The sequence below is a fragment of the Eptesicus fuscus genome, chromosome 17 (assembly GCF_027574615.1).
Source record: "Eptesicus fuscus isolate TK198812 chromosome 17, DD_ASM_mEF_20220401, whole genome shotgun sequence".
Lineage (NCBI taxonomy): Eukaryota > Metazoa > Chordata > Mammalia > Chiroptera > Vespertilionidae > Eptesicus > Eptesicus fuscus.
In genome coordinates, this window is record NC_072489.1 from 57255089 (window position 1) to 57282995 (window position 27907).

At 47.3% G+C, this 27907-nt stretch overlaps 1 protein-coding gene across 1 annotated transcript; it reads right to left on the bottom strand.

Annotated features, from left to right (window-relative positions):
• On the bottom strand, positions 1 to 27784 carry GLRX3 (glutaredoxin 3). The gene is made up of 11 exons (XM_054729056.1): positions 27678 to 27784; positions 23017 to 23125; positions 16806 to 16880; positions 15761 to 15962; positions 9958 to 10130; positions 9667 to 9728; positions 7304 to 7361; positions 5755 to 5807; positions 3631 to 3670; positions 3459 to 3551; positions 1 to 240 (listed from the first exon to the last, which is right to left on the bottom strand). The coding sequence occupies exons 1-11, from the start codon at positions 27767 to 27769 to the stop codon at positions 190 to 192; spliced, it is 1008 nt and encodes a 335-aa protein (XP_054585031.1). The 5' UTR covers positions 27770 to 27784; the 3' UTR covers positions 1 to 189.
• Between the last annotated feature and the right edge of the window lie 123 nt (positions 27785 to 27907).

A 27907-nucleotide genomic window follows, 5' to 3' on the forward strand; every position in this document is an offset into this window, starting at 1 on the left:
GCTGTTAACTGAACTGGTTTATTGCGTTCTGGTTTTGGTGGGGAAATGGTAACACGTCTTTAGCACAGCTTGTGGGACACAGCGACAGGAGGGGCCTTTCCCCCCGCGTCCGTGGGGAGGCCTGGCCGCGAGCCGCTCGGCTGTAGCGAAGTCCTTCCTGCACTAGTTGGGCTCCACGCTGAGCTGGTACTAATTCCCTCCTTTCAGTGTAGGCAGCAGTTCACCGTTTTCTTTCAGTTCCTAGAAATAAAGAAGGAAACAGTAACATGTACAGGCACCTGGGGAAAACAATGTAGTTAGAGTCGCATCTGCATCAGAACCAGACAGACCGCCAGCCTGCCAACCCCCAGCTCCGCACGGAGCCACACAGCGTTCAGAGGACGCGGTCAGGCTGCCAAGGTCAGGTGAAGAGGCTTCCGCAGCCGCAGACTGTTTAGCTTTAGCGAATCCAGGAGCTGGAACCCCCAACGAGGCCACCTGCTTAAGCAACACAACAGAGAGAGGCGGACACTGAGGGGCTGAAGGACAAGCTCTGCGATGGGAGCGTCCACTCAAACCTGCACAGGACACCTGCGGCCCCGCCACTCTCTCACCCCCCCCCCTCCCCCCCCCCCCGCAAAGCCACAGCACTGCTGCGTCAATACAGCGCGAGGCCAGGAACCAGCACGCCGCAGAACCGCCCAGAAAAGCTGGAATCCAGCCATCAGGTGTAAAGTGCGGCCAAGGGATCAAGTTTTCTAGTTTAAAATGAACATTTAATTTATGTAACGTGTCAGGTTCTTATGAAGCAGCCTGACACCAATCAATAACCCCGTGGGAGCGCCTCCCTGGGTCAGACCTGGGAGGGGAGGTCCTGTCACACGCTCTGGGCCAGCCCACAGTGAAGTTTGGGATCCAGCACCCACAAAACAGCAGCCGCCCGCTGCACCAAAGACCCGCAGGGCTGTCGGAGCACACGCCCAGGAGGCCGGCGCCCTCGGGTAGATCCGGATGGAGGACGTCCTGGCTGTGACATGGCAGACAGCTCGCCTACTTCTCCATGGCTGTGACCCCTCCTCTGACGGGGACGAGGCCTCTCTCAGGCTGCGGCACTGGAGCAGTTTAAAGGGCGACCAGGTCTAACTACTCGGACTCCAAACTCTCTCCAGAGTGGGCTCTTCAGAGCTGAGACCCACTCATGCGTCCATACTGCTCAGCAGCTAATATTCTCAGGACGTGAGACTGACGGGGTCACTGACTCGCTAGCTCATCAGGTCACCCACCCATTCATCAGAGAAGCACTCTGCTCCTAAAGAGGCCAGAACAGACCCCCGGGAACGAAACCCCGGTTTTAACTGAACGACAGATGAAGAACCCCGCTCTGCGAGCAGCACACCCAAGGGCCCATCCAGGAGCCGCTCCCAGTGACCTTCCCGAAGAACAAGCCTCCTCACTCCTCGTTCCCAGCGGGGGAGCATCAAGTCCATGGCAAACACCCTGCTCTACACCTAGAAGCTGCGTGCAGCTCAGCTGCAGAATTAAATGAGATTTATTGATTGCATCTTCCCAAGGGTCACCAATGGCTAAGGTACCGGCTATAAAACATTCAGACAGGAACAGGCTCAGGAGAGTCTGGGGTCTGAAGACTCTGTGTTTTACAAAAATAAAATACCTGTATAAAGTAACAGATGCAGATCTATTTGTTGCTTCAGGGCTATTCACAAGCTACTAAGTGAGACCTTTTTCCACCAGGAGTAGACGGTTTACCAGAACAATGCCTCCCTGGCTGCTTGCAAGCGTGACGTCACACCCGGAAGCCTGCAGGAGACGCCTGCGCAGAGCGGAGCCTCTGCCCTCCAAGGCCGTGTTATAAACCTCCGACCACAGCACCGACGTCACGCAGGTCCTGCTCGATTCCTTCACGTTACCAAGTGCGACTTTACAGCTTTCATTCTCCCACGTAACCAGGAGCAGTACCACCTACTACTTGCCTTCCACTAAGCCAGAGATGTGACCTCGGAGGAAGTCCAGGCAGAGGACGAAGGCCTGGGCGCAGGAGCAGATCACTGCCTGGCCACGCCCTGCTCAGGCCCTGCCGTTCCCACCACGGCCCCCCTCCAGCACCGCCACCCCAGGGGGGGAGGGGGGCCAGGTTCCCTCAGCAGTGTCGGCAGCACACAGGTGCCATCGCACTTCTAGACTTTAAATTCTAGAAGAAAAGTCATGGCCAATGAAAATTCAACAGGAGTTTAAAGCCAACAAAGGACACGAATCCCAGAAGACGTGTAAGAAACAGTGTCCCCTTGAAATGTGCTCCCAGTCTGAGAAGGAATCCATTTTCTAGCCTCTGAGCCCCAAGGGGATCTGGTGTGGCTAACGCATCTGCAGTTTCCCTTCAGGAACTAGGCCAGTGATGGCAACCTTTTGAGCTTGGTGGTCAAACTTCGCCAAAAAACTGAGCATAACTCGGATAGTGTGTCACTTTGAGGAAAAAACATTATTTTGCAAATGTTTCATGCTTGGCATGCGGCCGCCTCAGCGGCCGCGTGTCATCAGAAATGGCTACTCGTGTCAGTGCTGACACGTGTGTCATAGGTTCGCCATCACTGAACTAGGCAGTAACCACAGGGCCGGGCGGGCACTGTGGCTCAGGCTCCTGCCCACGACCTGGTGTCACCCAAGAGCATGTGAATGAGGCAGAACAGAGTAACACGAGAAAAGCTATCTATAATAATAAAAGCGTAATATGCTAATTAGACCGGACATCCTTCCAGATGTCCTTCCAGGATGAAGCCGGGGCTGCAGCCGTGGGATCGAGGCAGCCGCTGCGGCTGCGAGGGAGGGATCCAGCAGCCTCGGCTGCGAAGGCCTACTCTTCCACAAATTCCGTGCATCGGGCCTCTAGTAGAATAATTACAACAACGTGAGTCTGAAGGCACAGGAGGACTTCAGGAGCAGAAGCAAACACTTCTGGCTGGAATACTCCAGGTGACTCCCAGACAAGAGCGACCCCGATGGATACAAAGAACAGACTGAACTACGGAACCAACGTGCAAGGCCACCCGAAGCAGAGGCGGCGGCGAAGAAAAGCTGGAAACACGCAGGAAGTCCCACCGGACCGGTGCAGTGGGAGAACTGAGTGTGGAGCCTGGCCGCAGGGTGAGCTCCTCTGAGCACCTCGTTCCAGAGACTGGGCTTGGGCGGCACCGCTCAGGAGCTGGAGGGGCTCCCGGAGCAGCAGCCAGTGCCGGGTCAGGCCCCGCAGTGAGGCAGAGCCTGGGGCTCGGGTGAGCGGTGAGGACGGTCTGACATGGCAGTGACGGGAGATGACAAGCCATGACGGCCCGGACAGGGTAACATGGTGTAGAAGTGCCTGGGTGAGGCCAGAAGAGAAAGGCGGCCAGGACAGCCCCGAGTTCCTGTTGGAAACGGGACTCCCATTCCCCAGCTCTTCGGGCGCCCGGTGGCACGGGACTCACCTTCACGATGTCCAGCCCTCCGACCAGCTCCCCTTTCACATACAGCTGCGGGTACGTGGGCCAGTTGGAGAAGGTTTTCAGTCCCTGCCGCACCTGCGGAAACCACAGGAACCCTGACGCCTGCCCCTCAGGCGCAGGGATGGAGACCAAGGACAGGAAAGACAGAACTTACTTCCTCATCCTCCAGTATGTCAAACGTCTCATACTCAACCCTGCAAAAGGAGAGAACATTTCAACAGACAATTCGGTTCTAAGCAGAAACTGTAAACCTACTTTGTGTTTTTAAAATAGTCAAGAAAATAAACCATTTTGGTGCCAACAAAATTTACTGTAGGAAAATGGAAATGATTTTACTTCTTAATCCGTCTGGTACTATTCAGAATACGTCATGCCCACACACAAATGTGTCTGAATGTTTCTCTAGGCAATATTAGGTTGCACAGGGGCCAGCAGACTTTTTCTTAAAGGGCAAGAGAAACATTTAGATGCCGCAGGCCATGGCCGGAGGCTGCTGGGACTCACCAGCCAGGGCACCCTCACTGCCAGCAAATGCCGCCTCGTGACCTGGGGATGGACTTACACCAGGACGGTGCTGTGCTCTAACTGCGTGGGGTTAAAGGGAATCAGGGAATCAGGCGGTGTGGGACCAGGCGTGAGGGTCCTATGTGCAGGTCCAAAAATTGGCCAAAGGAAACGCCACATACAAAATCTGAGGCCACCCTCAAGGGAAACCTTGGTTACTTAGAAACAAGTTCCCAAGAAATCTATCCATGGCGCAGAAATACTCAAAAAAAGACGACAGGATTAACCAGCAGCAAGTACCAGAAAAGAAATGTTTGAAAGAGCAAAAGGAAATTTAAAAGGACCTTCAGGGTGAACTAAGGGAGGCAGATCTTCAGCTAAACAGTCTGATAAAAAGGGCGAATGACAGGCCACCTGTCAGGGACCTAGAGAGGCCGGGGCCGGGGCCTGGGTTAGAGTCCCAGCAGTTCTTTGTAAAGGACCGTTCACACCTCAACGTGCACCTGGGACTCCACCCTTGTGGCGAGTTAATCTGGACTAGCAAGATCAGAGAAAGGACAAAGAGCTGGGCCTTCTTTCTCCACGCCACGACCCCCCAAGTTCACGGTGCTCCCGCTACAGAGCCGCAGAGGCTCCACGGGCGTCCACCGCAGAGCCATCCTATTTACCAAGACTCGGGCCATGGGACACTGTCTCCCACGGAAGCCCAGCCCCCCAAGAACTGCCCTCCCGTCCCATCCGGACCGCACAGCAACAGGACAGAAAGCAGACAGGGAGACCTGTCCCGTCCTGGCTCATGAACCAGCAGAGGGTGCCCCAGGGCCAGGCTGGGCCAGGAGGAGTGGACTGAGTGTGCGTCTCCGTGGAGCTGTGGCCGAGGGAAGACAGAGGAAGGCCATAAAAATAAGGACCAACACCAAGCCAGCTGTCCTCCATCCTCAGGCAGAGCGAGCAGGACGGCTCAACACACAGCACACAGGCTGACCAGACTCTGCACTGTGAAATGCCACAATCATTTTAAGAAATCATTTTTCTTTTTATGTCCCTAAAACTGCATGTAAACCTGTACTATTCGACTATTTCAACTCTCCCCAAGAATGTCTAAATATTTCGAAGATTATTTTCACTATAATTTCATAGGGCTGCCTAATCTACTTAAAGCTATGATTAGAAAACTTATATTAAAAAGCAATCATGAAATAAAAGACATAAGCATAAACACATGACAAACTACAAAACATGTGTAAATATCCCCGAGTGGTTTTGTTTTAATTTTTTAAATTGAGGTATAATTGACATATAAAAGTGGTTGTTTTTAACCATAAAAATCAATCACAATTTTCTCACCTGACAGCTTATCACTGAGCAGATCAAAAGCAAGGACCTTGCATGTAATTTATCCTCCTCCTCAGATCCATATAATCGACCTTAATACTTACCCCATCTGCTTTATGGACTATTTAGACACTACAATGTTTTTAAAGAAAATTAAAACACCTATAATTCACTCTCTCCAACATATCTTTACGCCTGGTAAGAACTCAGTTATTAACTTTCCTCTGGGAGAGTAGACCAATAGTTATTTCATTGTTGCCTGAGAAACTCCTTAATGTTACCAGGAGTTTGACAATGGCCAGAACATTCTATTGTAATCTAACTTAAAGCATTCACAAAACAGTATAACAAGAATACATAGGTAAAAATGCATGGATTTAGATATAACTGAAAAGTTAGAACTTCTTAAATAGACCATTTAAAAATAAGACTGACTTACCCAGTACTATTTAGTATTTCCAGGATCTGTTTGCTGAATCCACACTTAGCTTCCTAAATGCAAAGAGAAAGAGTGAAGATGCACGGCGTTTCCCCACGGCCCACGGCCCACGACATGGCCGTTCCTCGCTCTGTCCTGGGACAGCTGGTGGGCGAGGACGAGCCTCAGGCCCTTCCCATCACAGGGCAGTCAGGGGTGAGGGCTCAGGGGGCACCTACAGCACTGACCCTGAGACATTGGCTCAGACATACCCCCTTCCCCCAGATTCACTTCGGTCTGTAACCACGGGGAGGGCGTGTGTCTAGTAGCTTCTAATCTTTGTGGTCAGAAGTCCCGCGAGTAAACCCCCATGCTCTCCGGAGATGTCACTCATACAGACCATCTCAATAAATCGACCTTTCACCATCATCATCCCTTTCCTGTTCCATCTTTTTCCTATTCCAAACTTCTTTGAGGTTATGGAAATCTTACACTTTTTTCATGCACAGAATCTCAAATCCCCTCAATCCTGAGGGAAGACTTGGGGCCACACAAACACCTTAATGGCGCTAATAATTATGTTCCCAAATGCACGAATACTGTCTGGGCTTCCAGAAAGAAAAGAAAAAAGTGTTTTGAGAATAAAAATAATCACCAAAAAGAAGAGATGGCTTTTCCACTACTGGGAATTACTAGCTTCCTCTATTTTGTTTAATAAGTACAGTGGAGCAGTCGAAGAATCTAGGTCCTCATCCAGGGATCACACGCTGAAATGTATCTGACCATTTCCTAGTTGTCCTGCTTTCATTGTAACAGTTACATTAACTGATTCCTCTGTATTAGTTCTATTAACTCCACAGTGATGGCGACCTCGGTCTCGCAGCCGCGGTGCGGGCGGCACCAGGCTCTCTGTGCACCAAGGGACAGCGAGGCTCTGTGAAGTGACGGCCACAAGTAACAATCGCGCTGACACCAGAGCGCAATGGAATTTGGAGGGAAGTCGGGAAGTCAGATGTGTCAGTGGCTCTTAGCCAGGGAGGGGCAGACCCTTTGAGGATCTGATGAACACTAAGAACTCTCCTTTTAGAAAAATAGGAATATGGAATATGCAGTTACAGAAAAGGAAAAACAATTGCCGAAACGATTTCACTCACTCATCACACAAGCACGGAGCACACAGGCGGCAGCAGGGGTCACACCTCAAGGATGGTCTAAAGCCCAAGCCCGAGACCCTGAGGTTCCCGGACCCAGGAAGCAGTGGCCAGACCGCACTCTGTGGACTCAGTCATGGTCCCGACAGCAGCCCTCAGACCAGGAAGTGAGAACAGTGCTGACCAGGGAGCTGACAGCCTGGCAGCAGGAAGAAACGCACCCACTGCGTGCGATGCGAGGGCAGAATCAGAAAATGCAGATGGCGGGGTCTGATGTCCATAAGCACCGATGAGGCCCAGAGAACTTCCGGGGGCCTCCGCGGCTCCATTAGCCGAAGCGGAAAAGATGGTAAATGTCCCCCTGCTGCACATGTTACCACCAACAGAAATTACAAGGAAAACCATTTTGAGTTCTTTACCTGTTTGTTTCCTTTCATAAAGAGCATCACAGAAGCTTTATTTGTCAGTACTTTGAGCCTAAGGAGAGAAAATTGATATGAAACGGCTCAGCTCAATTATTAAGCCCCACTTTCGCTGCGCTTCAGGAGCACCGTGCATGCTGAGGGACAGCAGGAGGATGGCTCTCAGCTCTGAATGGCATTAAACAGGCAAACGCATTGACATTTTCCTTTATTTCACTCTCTCCCTAAGCCACTGTAAAACACAATGTGGCTTTTTAAGGCAAAGAATGTTCCTTCAAGTTGCAATTTAAGCCCATCAACTCACAGTGCTGAAAAAATAATAATACCCAATCCAATAAGGAATTGTTCGATAAGGGCCCATCCGGAACCTCCAGCCTCCATCCTGCATGGTCCCCTCATCCTGAGGCTGCGCACGGCTCCACGCGCTCAGCGCCCACAGGCCGCCCCCGAGGGGAGCACTACGTCTTGGAACCCCCCTGACACCAGCTGCTCCTTCACTTCCGGCTGAACACGTCGCACCATCTTCCAACATCAGGAGCGAACCTCTGTCCGAATGCCACCATCTGAGCCTAGAGCCTAGAAACAGGCCTCAGGGACAGTCAGTGGGGACAGTGGCTGCTGAAGACCCTCTTGGCCCCGTGGTGGCCCCATCACCATGTTCTCCTCCTGCCCCTGGTTCTCTGGATCCTTCGTGGTGGCTCCAAATCTCCTCACAGTATCAAGTTGTCACAAACGGAACCACAAATCACGCACAAAGCTGTCATGTACACTTTCAACAGAGTGCCATTAGCTAATTCTCAAAACAAACAAACAAACGAACAAAACATGCTGATCCCAATCTCTCACCTAGTAACCACCACCTGCATCCAGGGAAGCAAAACAGGTCCCTCTGTCCCACCCACAGATGTCGCCAAGCCCAGGAACTCTGGCTCCTGCACTTTTCCTCCCAGGAGCCCTTTAAGTTGTTACTCAAAATACACTGACCTCACTTCCTACAGAATTCTAGCCAGCCATCCTTCGGTGTCTGACCACAGAGATTCGGGTGCATTCAACAGAGAGCAAATGAAGAGCAAACCCAAGCAGAGCAGGTGCACAGCAGTCTCCTGGGGCCACACGGCCTCCGGGGCCGCCCGAGCTCTCAGCAGAGGACCCCAGAGTAACAAAGGGGCGAGGAGCACCACTTTCTTACCAAAAAGGCAAGAAAGGGCGGAAATCATTTGAGAGAATGTGCCACCTAGAGGCCGGCTTGACGTAGATGGAATACTGTTTGTAAGGATTACTTCATTATCAAGGGTAGGTAAATCAGGTGTTTATTTTTAAACACTTAAAATTTCTCGCCTTAGCCAGTTTGGCTCAGTGGATAGAGCATCAGCCTGCGGACTGAAGGGTCCCTGGTACAATTCTGGTCAAGGGCACAGGCCCAGGTTACAGGCTCGATCCCCAGTAGGGGGCGTGCAGGAGACAGCCAATCAATGGTTCTCTCTCATCACTGATGTTTCTATCTCTCTCCCTCTCCCTTCCTCTCTGAAATCAATAAAATATATTTTTTTTTAAATTTCTCAAAATGTTTTTTAACTGCGCATGGCTCCACGCGCAGTTAAAATGGCAACACAATGACACGGAGAAGTTTTACCTTACAAACTGAAGCCCAGCCACTCCCCAACAATGAATGGCTGATATGCCGCTACACTTCAAAAGAAATTCCTTCTTAAACCACTACATTAATTCATATTTATTACAATAAAAATTCCTTTAAGTCTCCCTACAGGCCAAAGTCCAAAATTTCTGTAAGATAAAATGTCTAAAAGCTGATTGAGATGCTTCATTAACGAGTCGGACAGACCTCACAGCTCCGGAGTCTCCCCGGATGCTGCGTTCTCAGGGTTTGGAGGCCAGGGGAACGCGTGCGGCCCGCGCACGGCCAGCACAGCACTGGCTCCGACTCCCACGCCAGTGCTCCGACGGGACAGTGACAGCAGCAGCGCCGGGCCGTGGAGGAAAACACAAGGACCAGCTTATGCCGTGAGCAGGACCCGTGACTAAAACCTGCACGTCCAGACAGCTGGACCCTGGCTCAGAAATGCAGACACAACTAAAACGGGTCGCCCCACTGCAGCAGTAATGTTTCTATAAAACAAAAATACCCTCCACTTAGTCATCAAACTGACACCCAACACTCCCCAGTCCAAATCACCCCTTCCTGCGTGAGGATGACGTGTCTGACTGCAAACCGCAGAATGATGAACTTGGCACATGAGACCAATCTCTGATTTCTGTACAGAAAGGCAATGCAAGGCTGAGAATTTTAAAAACATTTTTAAAAATAACGACAGACTATTTGAAACTCTTAAAACACTTACCTTTCCTCTAATTTGGGGGCTTTGGGGCAAATTGTATCTAGTTCTTCAGATGCTTCCAGCTCCTGAAATAAACACAGGTTAAGCTGAAGGGACACTTACAGGTAAGTCCTGGCCACACCCTAACACAGAATGCCAGTCCCAATCACCTCCTCAGAAATGCCCGCAATTTCCCAGACTCAGCCCGCTAACTGGAGACGTTCTTAAGAAATTGACTCTTTGGACCTAGTACAGCACTCAGGAAACTACGCTCTAAAGGAAAACTCTGTACCCATACAACTTCCCAATTCTAACCTTCACGATGTCGAGTCCTCCTATGAGTTCGCCAGACACATAGAGCTGGGGGTAGGTGGGCCAATTGGAATAGGTTTTGAGGCCCTGACGAACTTCTTCATCTGAGAAGATATCAAAACTGCTAAACTGAATATTGTGTTTGTTGAGAATTTCCACCATCTGCTTGCTGAAACCTGCATGCAGAAAAAGAAAATAAAAACTTAGTTTCTCTCTCTCTCTCTCTCTCTCGCATATACATACACACAACTCTGAATTCAGAGTACATATATCTACTAACCACAGACGTCTGCCTCTGTTTTACCAGTGATTTCGTAACCATGGCTGAATAGTGTGCAGAGAAAACAAATTCCAAGAACCCCTTATCTCATGCTGAACCACATACCACATGTTCACATGCTTTAACTTTTTAATACTTGTGAATTTTTCTTTAATGTGTATGTGTGTGTGTGTGTTTATCAAAGTTCCTCTTCGATATCAGGCACATTTTTTTTGTTGTAAAAGAAACAGTACAAGCCAAAAGCAGAGCCTCAAGCCCTGCCCACCAACCAGGGGACTGACCTGGACCCGGGACTCGCCCTGCCAGCTCTGCTGTCCTGTCACCTGTGAGAATCAGCACGGGCGGAGGACAGAGCTCTACAAGTCATTTTTAACTACTACTTGACCAAACTGCAGACCCCGTTCAGTTTGTCCGTTACTACTTCCCATGTAACCACTTCAGCAGTTCTCAATCTTTGCCACCTCTAAGTAGAAGAAATTAAAAAGCAAGTGAGCCCTAACTGGTTTGGCTCAGTGGAAAGAGCGTCGGCCTGCGGACTGCAAGGTCCCAGGTTCGATTCCAGTCAAGGGCATATACCTTGGTTGCAGGCACATCCCCAGTAGGAGTTGTGCAGGAGGCAGCTGATCGATGTTTCTCTTTCATTGATGTTTCTAACTCTCTATCCCTCTCCCTTCCTCTGTGTAAGAAAATCAATAAAAAAAATATATATATAACAAAAAAGCAAGTGGATGTGTTCTGTGTGGTCTAAAAGGGATACTTCCCACACTGGGTTTCAAAGCTATCCCCTCTGTTGTTATATATGAACTGTCAAACTGAGGGAGCTCTTTCTCATCTGGTGTCATAACTTGACAGTTTCTTTTTTTAAACTATTTACATTCCCCCAAGTATGTTATGTGATTTTCCCCCCTACACTGTAGTGACAATCTTATGCTCCATGATTTTATTACATTTTAGTGACACATTTTTGTTCCATACTTTTTTGACATCATTTTCTTAGGATTACATTAGTATTGAAGAATAAGAGTGTGAATATCAGTCTTTTATAAACCTACTGGTCTTGTCTGAAAAGAGGATATTTTTCTTTCTGTAAGCTAATTCTTCCCAAGTGTTTTCAATACTTGCAATTACCTTATCTAAATAGACAAAGATGTAAATGGACCATACCTCCACTACGCCCACAGCCAATCAGAGTGAGTATGCAAATTAGAAGGCCAAAGATGGTGGCCGCCCAGCTGCTCCAGGCGTGGAGTGGCCAGGCGGGGCAGGACGCCTGCTATGAGAGGGAGGGTGCGCGAAGGGATATACAGGAGCGGAGTGCCGCAGCGAAGACGAAGACGGCAGACTCCAGCTGGAGTCTGCAGCGAAGACGAAGATGGCAGACTCCAGTCGGAGTCTGCAGCAAAGACGAAGAAGGCAGACTCTGGCCGGAGTGAAAGCCTGGGTCCCGGGTGCCGGAGGAAAATCAGTGCTGGAAGCCAAGGGAAGGAAAGCCTATTGCACGAATCTCTTCGTGCAACGGGCCTCTAGTTTGTAAATAAAACTGAATCATAAAATTCAGTATAAGATTATTTCCACCCCTGACCAGTTGCTCAATGGTTAGAGCATCAGCCTGAGCACTGAGGGGTCTCGAGTTTGATTCCCCATCAAGAGCACATACCTGGTTTACAGGTTCAATCCCAGCCCAGGTCAGGGTACATGCAGGTGGCAACCAATCAATGTGTCTCTCTCACATTGATGCTTCTCTCTTCTCTCCCTCCTCCCTCCCTTCCATTCTCTAAAAAAAAGGCAATAGGAAAAATATCCTCTGGTGAGGATTAAGAAAAAAAGAAAACAAAGCAAGCAAGCAAACAAAGAACAGGTTCTTTCAAGATCAGGCTCTATCTGATGCCATGCAAACGCACCTTCACTACTAAGATGTGGATCTATTCGTGAGCACCAAACATCTCCAGCCCGCAGCCTACCGACAGCAAGCACCAGTACAGGGTGGACAAAAGGGGGTTTACAGTGTACGGGAAACACAGTTTATTCCTGCATTATTATTTATTAATCATTGTGTTATTTTCCATATGAGCAACTGTAAACCTACTTTTGCCCCCCTATATTTATTTGTATAGCATAGAAGTTGCTTTTCCTACAACTGAAGTGTTAAGTTCATGTACAGCCTGAAGTAAAACACTGACTCTGAAATTTTTTCATTCATCTGGGAGTTCATTAGTAAACAGCTAACGGCTGATTGCTCATGGTTATTCTGTTGCCAATATATTAACTCATTTCTACTGTAACTGGCTGAGAAAAAGCTTTATTTTAGCTTCAGGCAATTACATGCAGACCAGAAAGATTGATTGGTAGTGCTTCATTTTTAAGGGTTAAAGTGGCTGACTGGAAATGTTATGCTTAAGGATAAAATAGTAAGAAGGCTTTATTCTAATAACAAAATATTTACATACATTTTTTAAAGGAAAATGCATGCATGCATGCATGCGTGCATGCAATAAAGATATTTAAAAGTAGAAAGCCCATGTTTAACTGCCACAGAATCACCCCTTCTACCTGTAGTCCTTTCTACCTCGACAGAAGCCGTGAATAATAAGCCAGCTGCCACATTTCATCACAAACAACGAAACCCCACAGAACACTCCTGAACCTCCCATGTTCTTGTGTCTGATTCAAAAAGTAAAACCCAATTACATGACTCACTGCAGGAGACATTTCTGTACTGTGGTTCAAATACCTTGCCTTCTGCTAAAAGCTTTGTTCACTGAAATAGATAAAAGAATTCCCAACTAACTTATTAACTGCATGTTGGAGGATTTTACATTCTGCTTAAGAAGATGTACAGCTCGGCGCCTCGTAAACATCTCCCCAACACACGAGGGCCCTCTGTCCTGTCTTCCTAGGATCACAGATGAGGACATCTAATCCTGTCGACTGAGACCCACCCAGATGCCAGGCTCGCAGCACACTGTCATTCCGGGAGACGCCAGGGCAGACCCGGAAATAGCTTTCCAGGGTTCCTTGATACAAAATTTGTGTTACTCGTGCACGTTTTTCCTGATTAACTAAAAGTGAGGTAGGTGGGAGCCAGCTAGTCAAAAAGCAAAGGCATCATAGGGAGCCTGGTTATTACCGATGGGAGTGCTTTCAAAGTGAACTCAGTGCAAAACACAGAGGTACCAGCCGCCCGCGTCCACACAGCCAACAGCCACGACAGAGGAGGCTCTGGCCGGCCTCCCCTCTCACGTGCTAAGGAGAGCAAAACTACTTCCCTCGACACAGGCTCCGGGAGGAAGAGGGTGGAATGGTACCCAGTCCTCCAGGAAACAGCTGGAAGGTGAAGAGCTTTGTCACAGTGCGCCCAGACAGGGCAAACAATGGGAGCAGAGCTGAGGAAGGAAGGAACGGGCGGGCACATAAAACATCTCCCAATGCATCCTCAGGTCGGTATTTTATTAGAGAATACAGCACTGCACAATGATCTATTTCCAAACGGGACAGAAAGACCTGTAGCGAAAACCAAACTATTAGCAAATAGAAAAGCCTTTTTAAAATGTAGTTACAGGTACTTGAAATATCAGGGGGAACACTGGGGAAAGTGTGTGATGTCTAACCACCATGCTGAAACTAACACAAAACGAAACTGAATGTCAAATGTCATTGAAAAATACATTTTAAAAAATGTAGTTACAAAAATTATAAAGAATGAAATTTGTTAAACCCTTGCTATCTAAACATCTTTTAGTTTCCTAATTAGATCTTGAATATCTGTCTATATCGTGTTGTTCAGATTGCTCTGAAATGCTTTAAAGCTTTTATTCTAACTTGTTATTTGTACAGTCTTCTAAATGCCACTCAGACAGTTAATATAAAAATAGCTATAAATACATCATGAAGTCAGTCTAATGAAGTGAACGGTAAGCAGGACAGGGTTATTTCTAAGTGAAGTGAAAAGGATCTCCGAGACTGGCTCCCACTCCCACCTCCACCGAGGAAGAACGGAAGGCTCAGGAGGGTGACTGACTTGCACCTCCAGTTACCAAGGCAGGTGGCAAGGGGCAGAGTCGGGACCACAGCCCACCTGTGGTGACATCTAGTTGGCCTCCCCCTCCGGTGCCTCAAGCTTCAGTCAGCCCACCTGCCGGGTTCCTTAGGTCACCATCCAGCACAGATGAAGAGAATGCTACTGTTCGATCCCAGAGAAGAGAACATTCTATTGGTTTCTGCAGGTTCACCAAGCCTAACCCGTCACACAGGTTCTCCCACATTCTGCAGTTCTGCAGCACTCCAGACTTAGAGCGACTGGGCTGGCGTTCTAAATCCTATCATTGTCACCACATCAAGTGCCAGAAGTGATTTCCGTGCCTGATGGCAGGAAGTAAACCAGTGCCCCCTCCACTGAAAACAAAGCACCTTCCAGAGACGCCCGAGGCCGCTGCAGCTAGCTCTGGGGCAGACCCGTTAGCTTCAGTACACAGGCAGCGGGCCACCTGATACGGGGATGTTGGCAAGGAAATTGTTCCAGTAGAACTGAGAGATAAAGAAATGATTTTCTTGTAGCTTTTTAGGCTAGAATTCATCATGAAACTTTGTTTTTAAACTAGACATTTTCATAATTTAATATGTAACTTGCTAACCACATGGGGAAGAATTTACAATGGAATTTCTTTGGAAACTTGGCTATTTTCATGGTCACCCTAGACGGCCAGCGATCCCACCAACAGCACCCACCTAACGAAGTCCCTCCAATGCAGGTGAAACAAATGCTCAGATTCTCAGCAGCGCATCAAAAGGCACTAAATGCTCAATTATGCAGCATCACACTGTATGCGAGGCATAGTACAAAGAACAATGTAAGCCCCATACCAGAGGCGTCAAATAACTGTAAAACTTAAGGACGAAATCACAAGCAGCTATGAGGTTCAGAAAATAAGGGTGACTGTAAGACACAGAATCAGGAATCTTTAAATTAGCAGCAGCTAAAAACGGGAAATGACAGCAATGGGTGAGTAACAGTCATTAGATGCTGCGAGACAAGGCAGGCAGCAGTCCCAGGGCAGACCCAGGAACACTAGCAAAACTCAGGGAGCTTGTGAACTGCTCAAGCTGGAGGAGGTGGGTGAAAGGGGGAAGCCAGGACGGAGAGGCAGCTGTTAACAGCAAAGGGAACAGAACGGGCAGGAAGCCCATTCAGGGGGCCGGCAATATGCAGCAGGAAGCTGATCCCAACTCCGCAGCCAGGAGACAGACCGTGGGCAAGCTGCCCTCACACCTGTGGGTACCTACGCAAGCAACAACGATCTTGAACTAGATGACTTCCAAGATGCCTTTCGGTTCCCATATTCTGAGTCTCTAGGGCAAACTAATTCATATCACCCAAGTAACTACCTAACCTTTAGAACCTTCCTGACTTTCTGGAGGTGTCTGAACCCAAGCATAGGAGGATGGCACAGCCTGAAACCAGCGTGGGCTCCTAGCTGACCCATCCTGGTGCAGGCCCTTTGTTACAGGATCTTAACAGCAGCGTCTTACCACAGCGCGGCTCCTGCGGAGTCCCTTTCATAAACAGCATGCAGGGGGCAGCATGAATTAATTTCTTCAGGCGAAGGTTGAGGTCTTCTTTGGGGTGCTCACTACCACTGGGTGGGAAGGCGCCCACAGATGCATGTCGCTGAACTTTTTTGGTCAACTCTGGGGCATGTGCACCATCTAATTGGTCAATTTTCTGAGAATTCTAAAGTTAAAAAACTCATTTAGTATGTGAGGCATTCCTCCATCACCTCTATATTTTAGGCTCCAAAATTATAACAATTACGAATCCATAGTTCTAGTCCATTTTTAAAGGACTACTATTACTGGAGAACTTTTTAGAAATCTCCCAATTGCCTGCAATGCATCTCAATTTTAGAAATAACTAATTGTTCTTGTTTTCTTTTTTCCCTTTTTGGGAACATACTAAGAAAACATCTGTCAATTTTCAATATCAAATCCCTTCAAGTAGCTGATGTTTTTCAAGAGCGGTACAAAGATTTCTGACACATCCACATTTACATGAGACTCATTGGGCTGGCTGTAAACATCACCCCGTCTCAAACTCAAACCAGACCAGTCTCACCTAAAACAGAAAGATCTCCCCACCCCGGCTGGGATGCGTCCTTTATTAAGTATAAAGGAGGCATCTGGGGACTGTGGTAACACCCAGGGGGGCCCCAAGGACAGATCTGCATGGCTTCATAAAGGAATCATTCATCAAACCAGGGCCAGTCCGCTGTTTCATTCCATCCACACCGCCCTAGCAACCAACTTCTGACCCAGCGCCTAAAACACTGTGGTCTACAGCATGTATCTGAATTGTTCTCAAGAAACTCCAGTTCTGGTTGCTGGACCTCCAACTCATGTCACTTTTCCAGGACCCCCAGGACCCCCAGGACAAGCAAACACCGAGACTACGAGAAGGGACAAAGCCAGGAACAACCCAATGGGAATGGACAGGGGTCAGGGGAGCGGGTAAAGAAACCAAAGCAGAAACCCCACGGCCCAGGGCAGATGGAGACTCTTGTGCCAGCTTCATCCTTACCTTGAAAAACAGAAACGTGGGAACAGAACTAATTTCATATTTTTCAGATACTTCAGGAACAGCTTCAGCTTCCAACTTTAAAATAAGAGAATTTAAGCTTGATTATAAAAGGTCCTTTTTGACAACTTCAATATGTAAATCAGTTTCACATGCATTATTCCTTCTAGTAGGTGACATTTTTTAAAGAGTGTAGTACAAAAGTTTATGACACATTTACATTTAAATGAGACTCACTGGGCTGGCATATCATCCACTGAGTCTGCGGTGTCAAAACAGGTTCAGAGGTTTTTATTTTGTTGCACATTTCAAAAGATGCCTGGAGGCTGTGAATAAAATTTTTGGTGCACTAGTGACCTAGTAAATTTTCAATCATATGCAGCTACTACTATATTGAAATCCATAAATCACTGACCCCAGTTATGTCATGATTACAGTGCTTATTTTCTGCCCACAGCAATTCTTGCTGTTTGCTCTATTGACTAATTTCAAGAGGCAGTACATCATGACTGACAGTTGCAGCCTTCTGCAAATTATGAAGCAAAAAGGAGTATTTCTTCAATAAACTATTGATGTCTGATAAATTTTACTTTTAACTCCTGCAAGGCTGCTGGGCACGAAGCAGATACCTTGCAGGTTCCCGGCTGCTGGGATCTGCGCCCACGTGAATGCCTGTGAAATGAGATGAGTGCACGCTGTGTGATAATTCCCCTCAACAAGACACCGTGTGATAGCTGATGCGCGAATCTGAAACACATTAAGTAACACAGTCTCCCAAAAATTAAACACAATTACTATAAGCTATTATGTAAGACTTTAAAAACAGCGCACTTTGAGAAAAACCGATATCTATTGCATCTTTCCCTCATAGGACTGTCAATGTAATATAAACTTTTTAAAACCAATAAAAACCTGTATTTACATTATACCTGTAGGAAATAAAATTTATTGACAAATTACATTGTTAAAAGTTTTTAAAATATAAGTACTGTATTTTTCCAAGAGTGGGAGATTTCCACTGGGCCTGAAACCCTATCTTCAGCCCGAGCTTTAACCAATCCGGCGTATCTACGCAAATGAACCTTGACATGGTGGAGGCACAGCCATTTGTCTTGGGTTTGATTCTCCCACCTCATAGGCTCTTGGGTGCTATTTTACTACCTTAATTCTGTTTTTCTCTAGAACACCCTTTTCAAACAATATTTTTAATTATTTTCATTTTTAAATGTGTTTATGAGAAAAACTATATACACTTTAAATCAACATCAGCTGTCCAATAAAAGTGAAAAGAGAACAAAGAGAAGACTAAGCAATGGAAGACAACTCTTTAGAACAGACTCTAAAATTGTAGACACACCTGCGTTTTCCCCACAATTCCGCAGTCAGACCAAAGAGGAGCAGCAAAAGTGACCACAAAGGCAATTCATTATCTTTTGTCTTTTTTAAAAAATATATTTTATTTTATTTTTTTTTTTTTTACAGAGAAGAAGGGAGAGGGAGAGAGAGTTAGAAACATCGATGAGAGAGAACCATCGATCAGCTGCCTCCTGCACACCTTCTACTGGGGATGTGCCCACAACCAAGGTACATGCCCTTGACCAGAATCGAACCTGGGACCTTTCAGTCCACAGACCAATGCTCTATCCACTGAGCCAAACCGGTTAGGCTCTTTTGTCTTTTGACTGAGATCTGTGGCATGCCCACCGCACACTGGGCACTGGGCAAAGGGCATTGAGCTAGGCTCACTAGATTCCCATCTTTGGTACAACTGGATTCTAACAGAAAAGTAAAATCCATAAAAGGGCTACACTAAGGAGAAACAAGATAACGTGGTGTTAACCCAGAACATGCACAAAACCAGTCTTGTATGCTGTTAAAAGTGGTCTCTTCTCACATTCCTGGTTCCCAGTAGGGTCCCTTCTGGGAACTCTTCTGGGAAACAAATAAGCCTCTTGCCAGTCCCGCTGAAGCCAAAGGATCACTACGTGTGCTTCCCTCCCGCCCCTCCCTACATGAGCTCCAGAGACCAATCTTACAAAGACACCGGCAATGGTGACAGGCAGATCCTGCTGAGCATGGGCCAGGAGTACCAATGAAGGACAGCCCCTCTCCAGGACGTCAAGGGCATCTGAAGTTCAAAAACCTTTGCAGCACTAAAAGTCTTTGGAAATATTTTTGTTGAATGTAAAACATGAGTTATAATAATGAAAATGGAAACTAAGTATATAAATATTTAATAATGATCTACATTCAGAAGAGACCAAAGATATCTTTGATGGATAATAGATATCTTTCATGGAAGACCTACTCTGTGTCACAAGTCATGGCAGGCCCTCTACATACGCGTGCGCAGTCTACTTACACCCTGGACAGGTATGCAGCATGGCATCTCAACTTCACAGGTGGCTGCGTACAGGGTAACTTGTCCACAGACACACAGTTAGTAAGCAGCTGAGCTCAGGAAGGAAATAAAAATTCCCTCCAAGGTTGAGGAGGGAACGTTTAAACCTGCCCTCAGGGACATTTTGTTAAACCTCAAACAGAGGTTTCTTTCTACGCATGGCATGTTGACAGTACAGGAAAATTTTTCAAAATCAAATTCTTTGTCAGTCACATATAAATTTCAAAATAGATATTTAAATTAACACTTTTGATAACCTTTAAAAATTTTTTGCCAAACTTAGTGCAGTAACAGCTAATAAACTATGTTCATTGGGTTAATTTTATTACCACAACAACATAGATAAAAACTAGGGTATTTTTAAGATTTAACAATTCACTAGAATTATCTGAGAGGCACTTATGATAAGATGCCAAATAACCTGGCAAATACCCTCTGACAGAGAAAAACAGGAATTCAGCTGGTCAGCTAGTTGGTGCCCTGGAGACTGCCCTATGTTGTCTGCTCACACACACCAACTGCACAGACATTGAGAATTAAACAGTGCAGGCTCCGGAGATGATCTATACTGACTGTCAAGAGCTTCCGAAATTAAACAGCGTGAGCTGTATCTTTAAGATGGTTGCACATTTAAGAATAAATCAAACTATAAATATTCCTATTTTTTTAAATCAGAAAATACAAACCTAAGTATATTAACTCCTTCTGTACCCTTGATATGACGATATGAAGTTACAATGAACATAAAATGCAAGTACAGCAGCTACTGTACAAACAAGATTAATGCTAAATGAAATGCAACAGTAGAAAATCTCACTAATCAGGTGGCTGATGAGTCTGACTTGGAGAATTTTTGTACCCAAGTGCATTGCATAGTAACCACAGCCCAGCACCATCAGTGCACTAAACTTGGGGCGGGGCGGGGGGGGGAGGGGCGGTGTAAGAGGCTGGCACGGGAGGTGGGAGCTACCTGCACAAAGGAAAGCAGTGAAGAAATGGCAGGGTACAGGCTCCCACCTCAAGCACCCACCATCTAGTCCAGAAACCAATCAAAACAAGAGTTAAAGATGTTCCCTGACTAATAGTCCAACCAACGGCACAGACTGAGTTCAGAGACACCACCCCCCCCCCAAAGGCCACAGGGGTACATGGGAACGACTTCATATAAAATAAATGGTTTGATATAAATCATTATGTTAGACACCTTAAATAGAGACCATTTGTATTTTTAAAAATAAAATCAAATATAAAATTTCAAAAACTGCCACTCCTATAAAAAACATGGATTTGATTTGGACTTTGGATATGACTAGGGGAACCCAACTTGTTCATCACCCAAAAAACCTTGTATAATTCTTCTTCTTTCCATCTTCTCTACTAGGCACTTTACCTTCAAAGATCTTATCTACCAAACAATTGATAAATGATAAATATGTATTCCCATTTTTATTAGTGCTAGAAAACCAACTTTACATAATTTGAAAAGCAAAGACATTTGACATTTTAAGTTTATTCTGAATAAAAATAGGTTTCTATGAGGCTTAGCAATAGAAGTCACTCATGTATCACCTCAAAGCCCTTGTAGACATGAGAACCTCAGGATCTGACCAAACTTGGGGGCCGATCCAGGCGAGTGGACCACCATGGGCATAAACATGGCACCGGGAGGACCTGCGTGCCCTTCATCACCACACCAGCAGTCCAGGAAACGAGGGCACTCGGACTCTAAGATGGGAAAGCCTCTTCCAGTGAGCACAAACTTGGACCAAAAAAGCATGCTAACTTTGCTCAGGCATATTTTACCATTATCTATAAGATAAATTATTGATGGTCACAAAACTTTACATCAAACTATTGAAAATATCAAGTTTAAGATAACCTGCATAATGATTCTGTAAATCCAAGTCACAGAATGGACTAATCTCCATATTTTCACATGTCAAAAATGCCAAACTACTTGCAGTCATTAAAAAAAAAGACTAAGAAATCAAATGAAAAGACACAGAAGTAACAGAACATCAGTTCCATAGCCCAGAAGTTTCAAAAAGCCAGCTGTTTTAAAATGAACCACATGCCTCTCTTACTAGGAAATGCCAATAGGTCTCGCCAATATCTCCTTTCTCATTTGCTCACTGTGGTTCAGCAATCGCAGCCTTTGGAACAATCCACCTCACAAGCTCCATGCAAACTGCCTCTGCCCTCCTCGATGTCCAGGGAAAGAAAGCCTGTGCGAGAGCGAGCGACCCACCCACACTGTCACCCGCCCTGGGAACGGCAGATGCAGTCGGGCTCAGGTATCCCCGACAGATAAGGGCTTCCGACCTTGGCCTGCTGAGACACTTAAGCACTTGAACAACTCAAAGTCTCACTGCCAAGTCTGGTACCAATGTGAGAAGTAACTGTAGAGTCACTTTAAATAAATCATTCAGATGGCAGCCAGGAGCAATGTGCTACCTAAACCAGTAACATTATACATACAAACGCAGACTTACAACAATTACCATCATCTTGATTAATCTTATGATTGAAATGTTTAATCATTCATTTCACTTGTAATCGTTATCTTTTATCACTGACCAAACATGCAGTTTTAATGTTCCCTTCCATTATTTATATTGGACATTTTAGGGTTACATTCTAAGGTTACATTACACATTTCATTGGAATTTTAAATAAGTCCTTAAATTTTAAAAAGCTAGCCATTATATTCACACTTGCTCTATCTGCATAAAGAAGGATTCATACAAAATTAATGCAAGCAGTTACTTACAGGGGGACAACAGGACTGATGGGAAGGCGTGTGATGAGCCTGCTCAACACAGCTTTTCAGTTTTGATTTTTGAGCCATCTCACTGCAATACCTATTCAGAGCACACTTCTATAGAGAAACTGTCTGATAAATTATACACCTGCTGTACAAATGAATTAGCCTGTCCAAATTCTGTTTTCAGTTTGTATATCAAGTGGCATACAAACCCAGCTGATGTCATTTTTAACTCTATGTACAGGTATACTTGTCAACATGTCTTATGAACTAATAAATTCTGGTTTAAGAAATAAGGCTTTGGTTTTTTAGTTGGTTTGTTTTAAATCCTAAAGATCCAGGCTTTTGAATACAGGGTGTGCCTTCCTTCCCAATAATTCATTTCTAAGACTCTCAACTCATATGCTGGCCTTTTGTCTAAACCAGTACGAAGTCCTGAATAATAGTATGCGTGCTAAACCAAGCGCGCCACAATGATCACTTTCCTAGTACTTACCCATCCAAGAGATACTGCAAATATACAGCATGTGACACTCAGTCCACACAGAAAGCCAGAGAGACGGCTTCCTTTGTCCTCTGCTTCCTGAACAAGTCAGAAAAACCTTCCGTGTCTCCTGCAGGTCTGCCCAGTCCCAGAGCAACTCTTCCCACCCCCACCCCCAACCCCCCAGTTCCCAGCACCTGGGACCCCCTTTCTTCAATCATTTCCACACCACACCTACCTGTTCCATGAAATGTGTCTGCTAATATTTTTCCTTCAAAATCCTTATTAAAATCACAATTATCCACAGTGAATGATCTAGTTGCTTTTGCTCATCCCCCGTGGCCCATCCTGCTCTGTATCGGTCCTGGCCGCCCCCACACACATGTAGGGAAAGTGTGGTGAGCTTTACACTCCTGATACTAGAGAAATGCAAAACTATTTTAAGATTTTTAAGAATAGTCTACTACAAAAGTAACAGATCCCAACCTCAATTATAAGCATGTGGAATTCCTTTCACATTAGTTCATATAAATTCCTAAAAGACATGACACGGAGCATGAAATACCTTCACAAAGGAAACCTGGGGGTGCTCTTTGGCTAACTCTGCCATCACGTCGTTCATCTGAGCACACTGCGGAGCCCATGGTGCCCAAAAATGGACCACGACGAGGGACCTGTAAGGAAGTAAAATGCAGTTTTGAAAAGACACGGCATCTTTAGAAAGAAGCAAATACTGATACAGACTCAAGTCTTCCCCAGTTACGGGAACTGCCTGAATCTTTTCGTTCTGTTAGAATTCAACTGTATTAAACACAGACTAAGATAGAAGGACTTGCAAGGTCTCGGGAATCTTCTAGGTGAATTTTCGAGTTAATGATATTTCTTGAGTCAATACTTAGCTCACACGAAGTGGTTCTGAATATTCATCCACCTTAACTAAGAGTCATGGAAGTCAGCTACCTTTTCTGACCCTTAGGAAAGGGGGAGACCAGATTTCTGTAGCTGAGGTACCATGTTCGTAAAAACCGACTGCAGAAGCATGACTGCTGTTAATGACAGTATTTACCTGTTTAAACACAGAACTATGATGAAGGGGCATAATGTACCATCAGAACAGGAATAAAACACTGACAATGAGAGCATGCAAGCAGCAAACATGGAAAAAACTGAACTGCGTTTTACAAAGACATACTTTTATATTATGCTACAAAGGTTTTCTAAAAATGGATAGTATGAACAGAATAGTAGATTAATAAACTGTTGATGAAATTCTTAGGAATCTGTACATATCTATCAACTACTCTCATATAAAATTATCTTGACAAAGATATCTCTATCTTCATATCCAACTGAAAAACCCTACAGTTTTATAGAATTCTAAGCTCAAATATAATCCCCCCAACAACAAAAAAACCCACAAAGAAACAAACAAAAAGATCTGAAAATTCAGGAAGAAAACATGTTTTAAGTATGTTACATGGAGAGAGGAACCAAGGGTAACTAACCCGTGGGCAAGGAAATAACACAGTGAAGTGAATCGGGTGAGAAGGAGCCCACCACCCAGCAAAGGGGGGCACTGAGGTTCGAGGCGGGAGGGGCAGGATGGGGTGGCATTGGAGGCACCGTCTGGAGGGGCAGATCCCAGCACAGAAGCTGCCAACCCGAGAGGAAAGGGAGTCCAATGGCTGTTTGAGAGGTGATGGTCTGGAGCTCAGGAAAAGTCTGCACTTGATCTGCAGGTTCGGGAAGAGAATCCGTGCGGGCACCCTGTGCACCCATGCAGAGGGACAGAGGCCAGGTCAGTCTGGGCTCCTCAGCACTAAGCTGCAGGACAGGTGGCGGAAAAGGCGCCCAGAGGTACAGGGCGGTCAGAGGGCCTCCCAGAGCCAAGAAGGAAGAGGTGACAACCATCCAGCTCAGCAGGAAGGACAGAGAGCAATGGGGGGGATCCAGTGGGAGCAGGGCAGGTCCCCCGGCAGCATGGGGGGGACTGAAGATGAGGAAGTGCAGACTGCTAGAACTCCGCTCTTATGAGATCTGGCTGTAAACAGAATGAGGCAGAGGCAAAGACAGGATCAAGGAATGGGTTGTTGTTTTTTAAATATATTTTTATTCATTTCAGAGAAGAAGGGAGGAGAGAGAGAAACATCAATGATGAGAGAGAATCACCTATCAGCTGCCTCCTGCACACCCACCCTGGGGACCGAGTCCACAACCCAGGCTTGTGCCCTGACCAAGAATCAAACCATGACCTCCTGGTTCATAGGTCGACGTTCAACCACTGAGCCACACCGCCCAGGCAGGAATGGGTTTTATTAATACAAGAAAGCCTGGACAGTTTATTTTGTGAGGGGCCACGGGGAGAAGCTGAAGAAGACAGCGGGGTTGAGTGTGCGAGGCCTCAGAGGCGGCAGGGGAGGGGAGATCTAGAGGAACCCACCTTGAGAAGAGGGACGGTCTCCTCTGGGCCAGATGCAGAGGCATCAATGGGTGAAGTGTTGGGGGAGGGACAAGTAGAAGGAGAGCTTGGGAGATGCTCTGAAGTCCTGTTTTCCCAGATAAGAAGCAAGGTCATTGCTGAAACCAAGGAAAACGGCAGGCAGGGGGCAGAGACAGGACTGATGCTGAAGGGAGAGCTACACCAAGGAGAGCAGGAGGCTCTACAGGAAGACGCACCTAAGGTGGGAAAGGACACACTGAGTGAGGGGCCCCCAACCAGGGCGTCACCATTTGTATCAGCAGAGTGGGAAGCGGCAGTGTGCAAGTAGGGGCCTCAGGGTCTAGGCCAGAGACGCTGTGTGTCCCTCAGCACCGCGTCCTCTTCCTCTGGGACAGACAGCTAGGCTGCGGTTCCGTCTTCCTTACAGCTGTTCGGGACCCTTGCAGCTGTTTGGGTCTGCGTTCTGGCTGCTGGGATGCAGGCCAGAAGTGATCTACCTGGCCCCTCAAAACCCTCCCACTGCTCCAGCCACATCTCACAGAGCCTCTGCAGAGGGTAAGGGGGCCCCAAGACCTAAGGCATAGTGAGATGAGAAGCGAGCCCCCCAAAAACCCATGCAAGAATGTTCCCAGTAGCCTTGGACATAAAGGCCAAATCCTGGAAATAAAGTGCACAAGTTGGAGAACTTGTAAAACCCATACAATGGAATACTACTCAGCAATGAAAAAGAACCAGCTATAGAGACACTCAGTACATGGAAGTATCTCAAAAACATACTGAGCAGAACAAGACACAAGACGGGGAGTTGTGTGACTCCACTCACAGCAGAGTCCACTTTCCGGGCTCTCTGTCCTTGTTTTAAATGATGGTTACTTGTGTGTATCCATCCAATCACCAAGTTCACTGCACCTAACAAGATCTGGGCATTTCATTATAGTAAGTTAATAGCTCAACTTTTTACCAAGTTGAAAAAAGATTTTTAAGATCATAATATCTATAATAATAAAAGTGTAATATGCTAATTAGACCGGACGACCTTCCAGACAAAGCCAGGGCTGTGAGGGAAGCCCAGGTCCCAGGTGCCAGAGGGAAGCTGGTGCCATCAGCCGGGGGAAGGAAGGCCTACTCTTGCACGAATTTCGTGCATTGGGCCTCTAGTTCAATGATAAAAAGTATAAAGTGAAATATCCTGCTGGTTAAAATTAAACTGGAACCTTTCAGAAATTTCTTACACTTTCAAGTCTCTATCCTAAGAACACAATTAAAGAGACAAAGGTATATGTATACAAATACTTGCCTATTATTTTACATAGCAAGTAACTGTAAACATAGATTGCCCAGCCCTGGCTGGTATTACTAAGTAGTTAGAGCTTTGGTCCTTGCTCTCAGAGGGTTCAATTCCTGGTCAAGGGCATGTACCTGGGTTGCTGGTTCACTCTCAGCCCATGGTGGAGGAGGGTTCGGTTGACAGCCAATCAATGTGTCTCTCTCACATCAATGTTCCTCTCTCTCCCTCCCTTCTCTCTCTCCCTCCCTTCTCTCTCTCTCTCTCTCTCTCTCTCTCTGAAAAGCAATGGAAAAAATATCCTCGGATAAGGATTAACAAACAAACAAACATATATGTATATATGCACATATATGGTCCAACAATATAGTTTTTAATAGTCATATAGCAAAATAAAGCCATTAAGATTATATGTTAAATATGTCAAAGAATTTTTAATGACATGGGATATAATTATATTTTTTTAAATTAAAATAGGTTATCAATCTTTTTTAAAACATATTTTTATTGATTTTTAGAGAGAGAGAGAGAGAGGAAGGGAGAGGGAGAAAGAGAAACATCCATGTAAGAGGAGAACATGGATGGATACATCGGCTGCCTCCTGCACAACCCTACCCAGCGGGGATCAAGCCTGGCCCAGCACGTGCCCTGACCGTGAATCAAACCAGCAACCTTTTGGTGCGCAGGCTGATGCCCAACTGAGCCACACGGGCCAAGTTCAAAATTCCGCTGGCCTTGGGCCCGTCAATAGCATGTCTAGCCTGTGAGCTGCACGCAGGCACTGAAGCGTGCTGGGCAATGCGTGTGTCACCTCACCTGCGTCACTTCATTTAACCCGCAACCCCGAGCTGGGCACTGTCCCAATCCGTCTCGCGGTGAGGAAACTGAGGCCCGGGTATGAAACTTGCCCAGGGATTAGCTGGCTAGGCAGTGGCTGAGGTGGGGGCTGCACCCAGGCCACCGACACTGAAGCTCGCTCCCCTGCCACCCACCAGTCTCCCCGCCCGGAACCTCCCAGGCCTGGGCCGGAGGCCCCTGCAACCCTACCGGGCCAGGGGCAGGATCGCCAGGGAGCCCCGACTTGTGAGCACTCGGACAGCCCGGGTCCCTGTTCGTCCCCAACGTGGCCTCGGGGCAGCCCTGCGAGTGTCCTTCCCAAGGGCGGCAGGCGCGCGCCCCCGCAGCACGGACCCCAGCAGGCCCTCCTCCACCGCGGGCGGCCACGCCGCAGAGGGGGTCTCCGCGCCCCTCCCGATCCCCCGGCTCGGTCACCGCGTCGCCGCGTCCGGGGTCTGGGGCCGGGCAGGAAGGTGGGGGCCCGGGCCTGCGAGCGCCCGGCGGACCGGGGTCTGGCCCGGGATCTGGGGTCGGGCCCCGCTCCTCCGCCGGCGGCGGGAGCCATGGCCCGGGGGCCGCGCCCGCCACTCCGCCCAGGCCGGACCGACCCGTTCCGCCCGCCGCTGCCGCGACCCTCACCCCTGCCGCCCGTCGCCCCGCTCACTTGGCTTTGAGGCGCAGCAGCTCCTCAAACTGCTGGGGGGAGCCGACCTCCACCACCGCCGCCGCCGCCGCCCCAACCGCCCCCGCCGCCATGCTGCCGCCGCCAGACAGGAGCAATCGAGCGCGGGCGGGCGGTGGGGGCGTGGCCTACGGCGGCTCGCGCGGAGGCTCCGCCCAGGCCCCGCCCTGTCCCAGGTCTGCGCAGGCGCCATCCCGGACGGGACGCGGGGG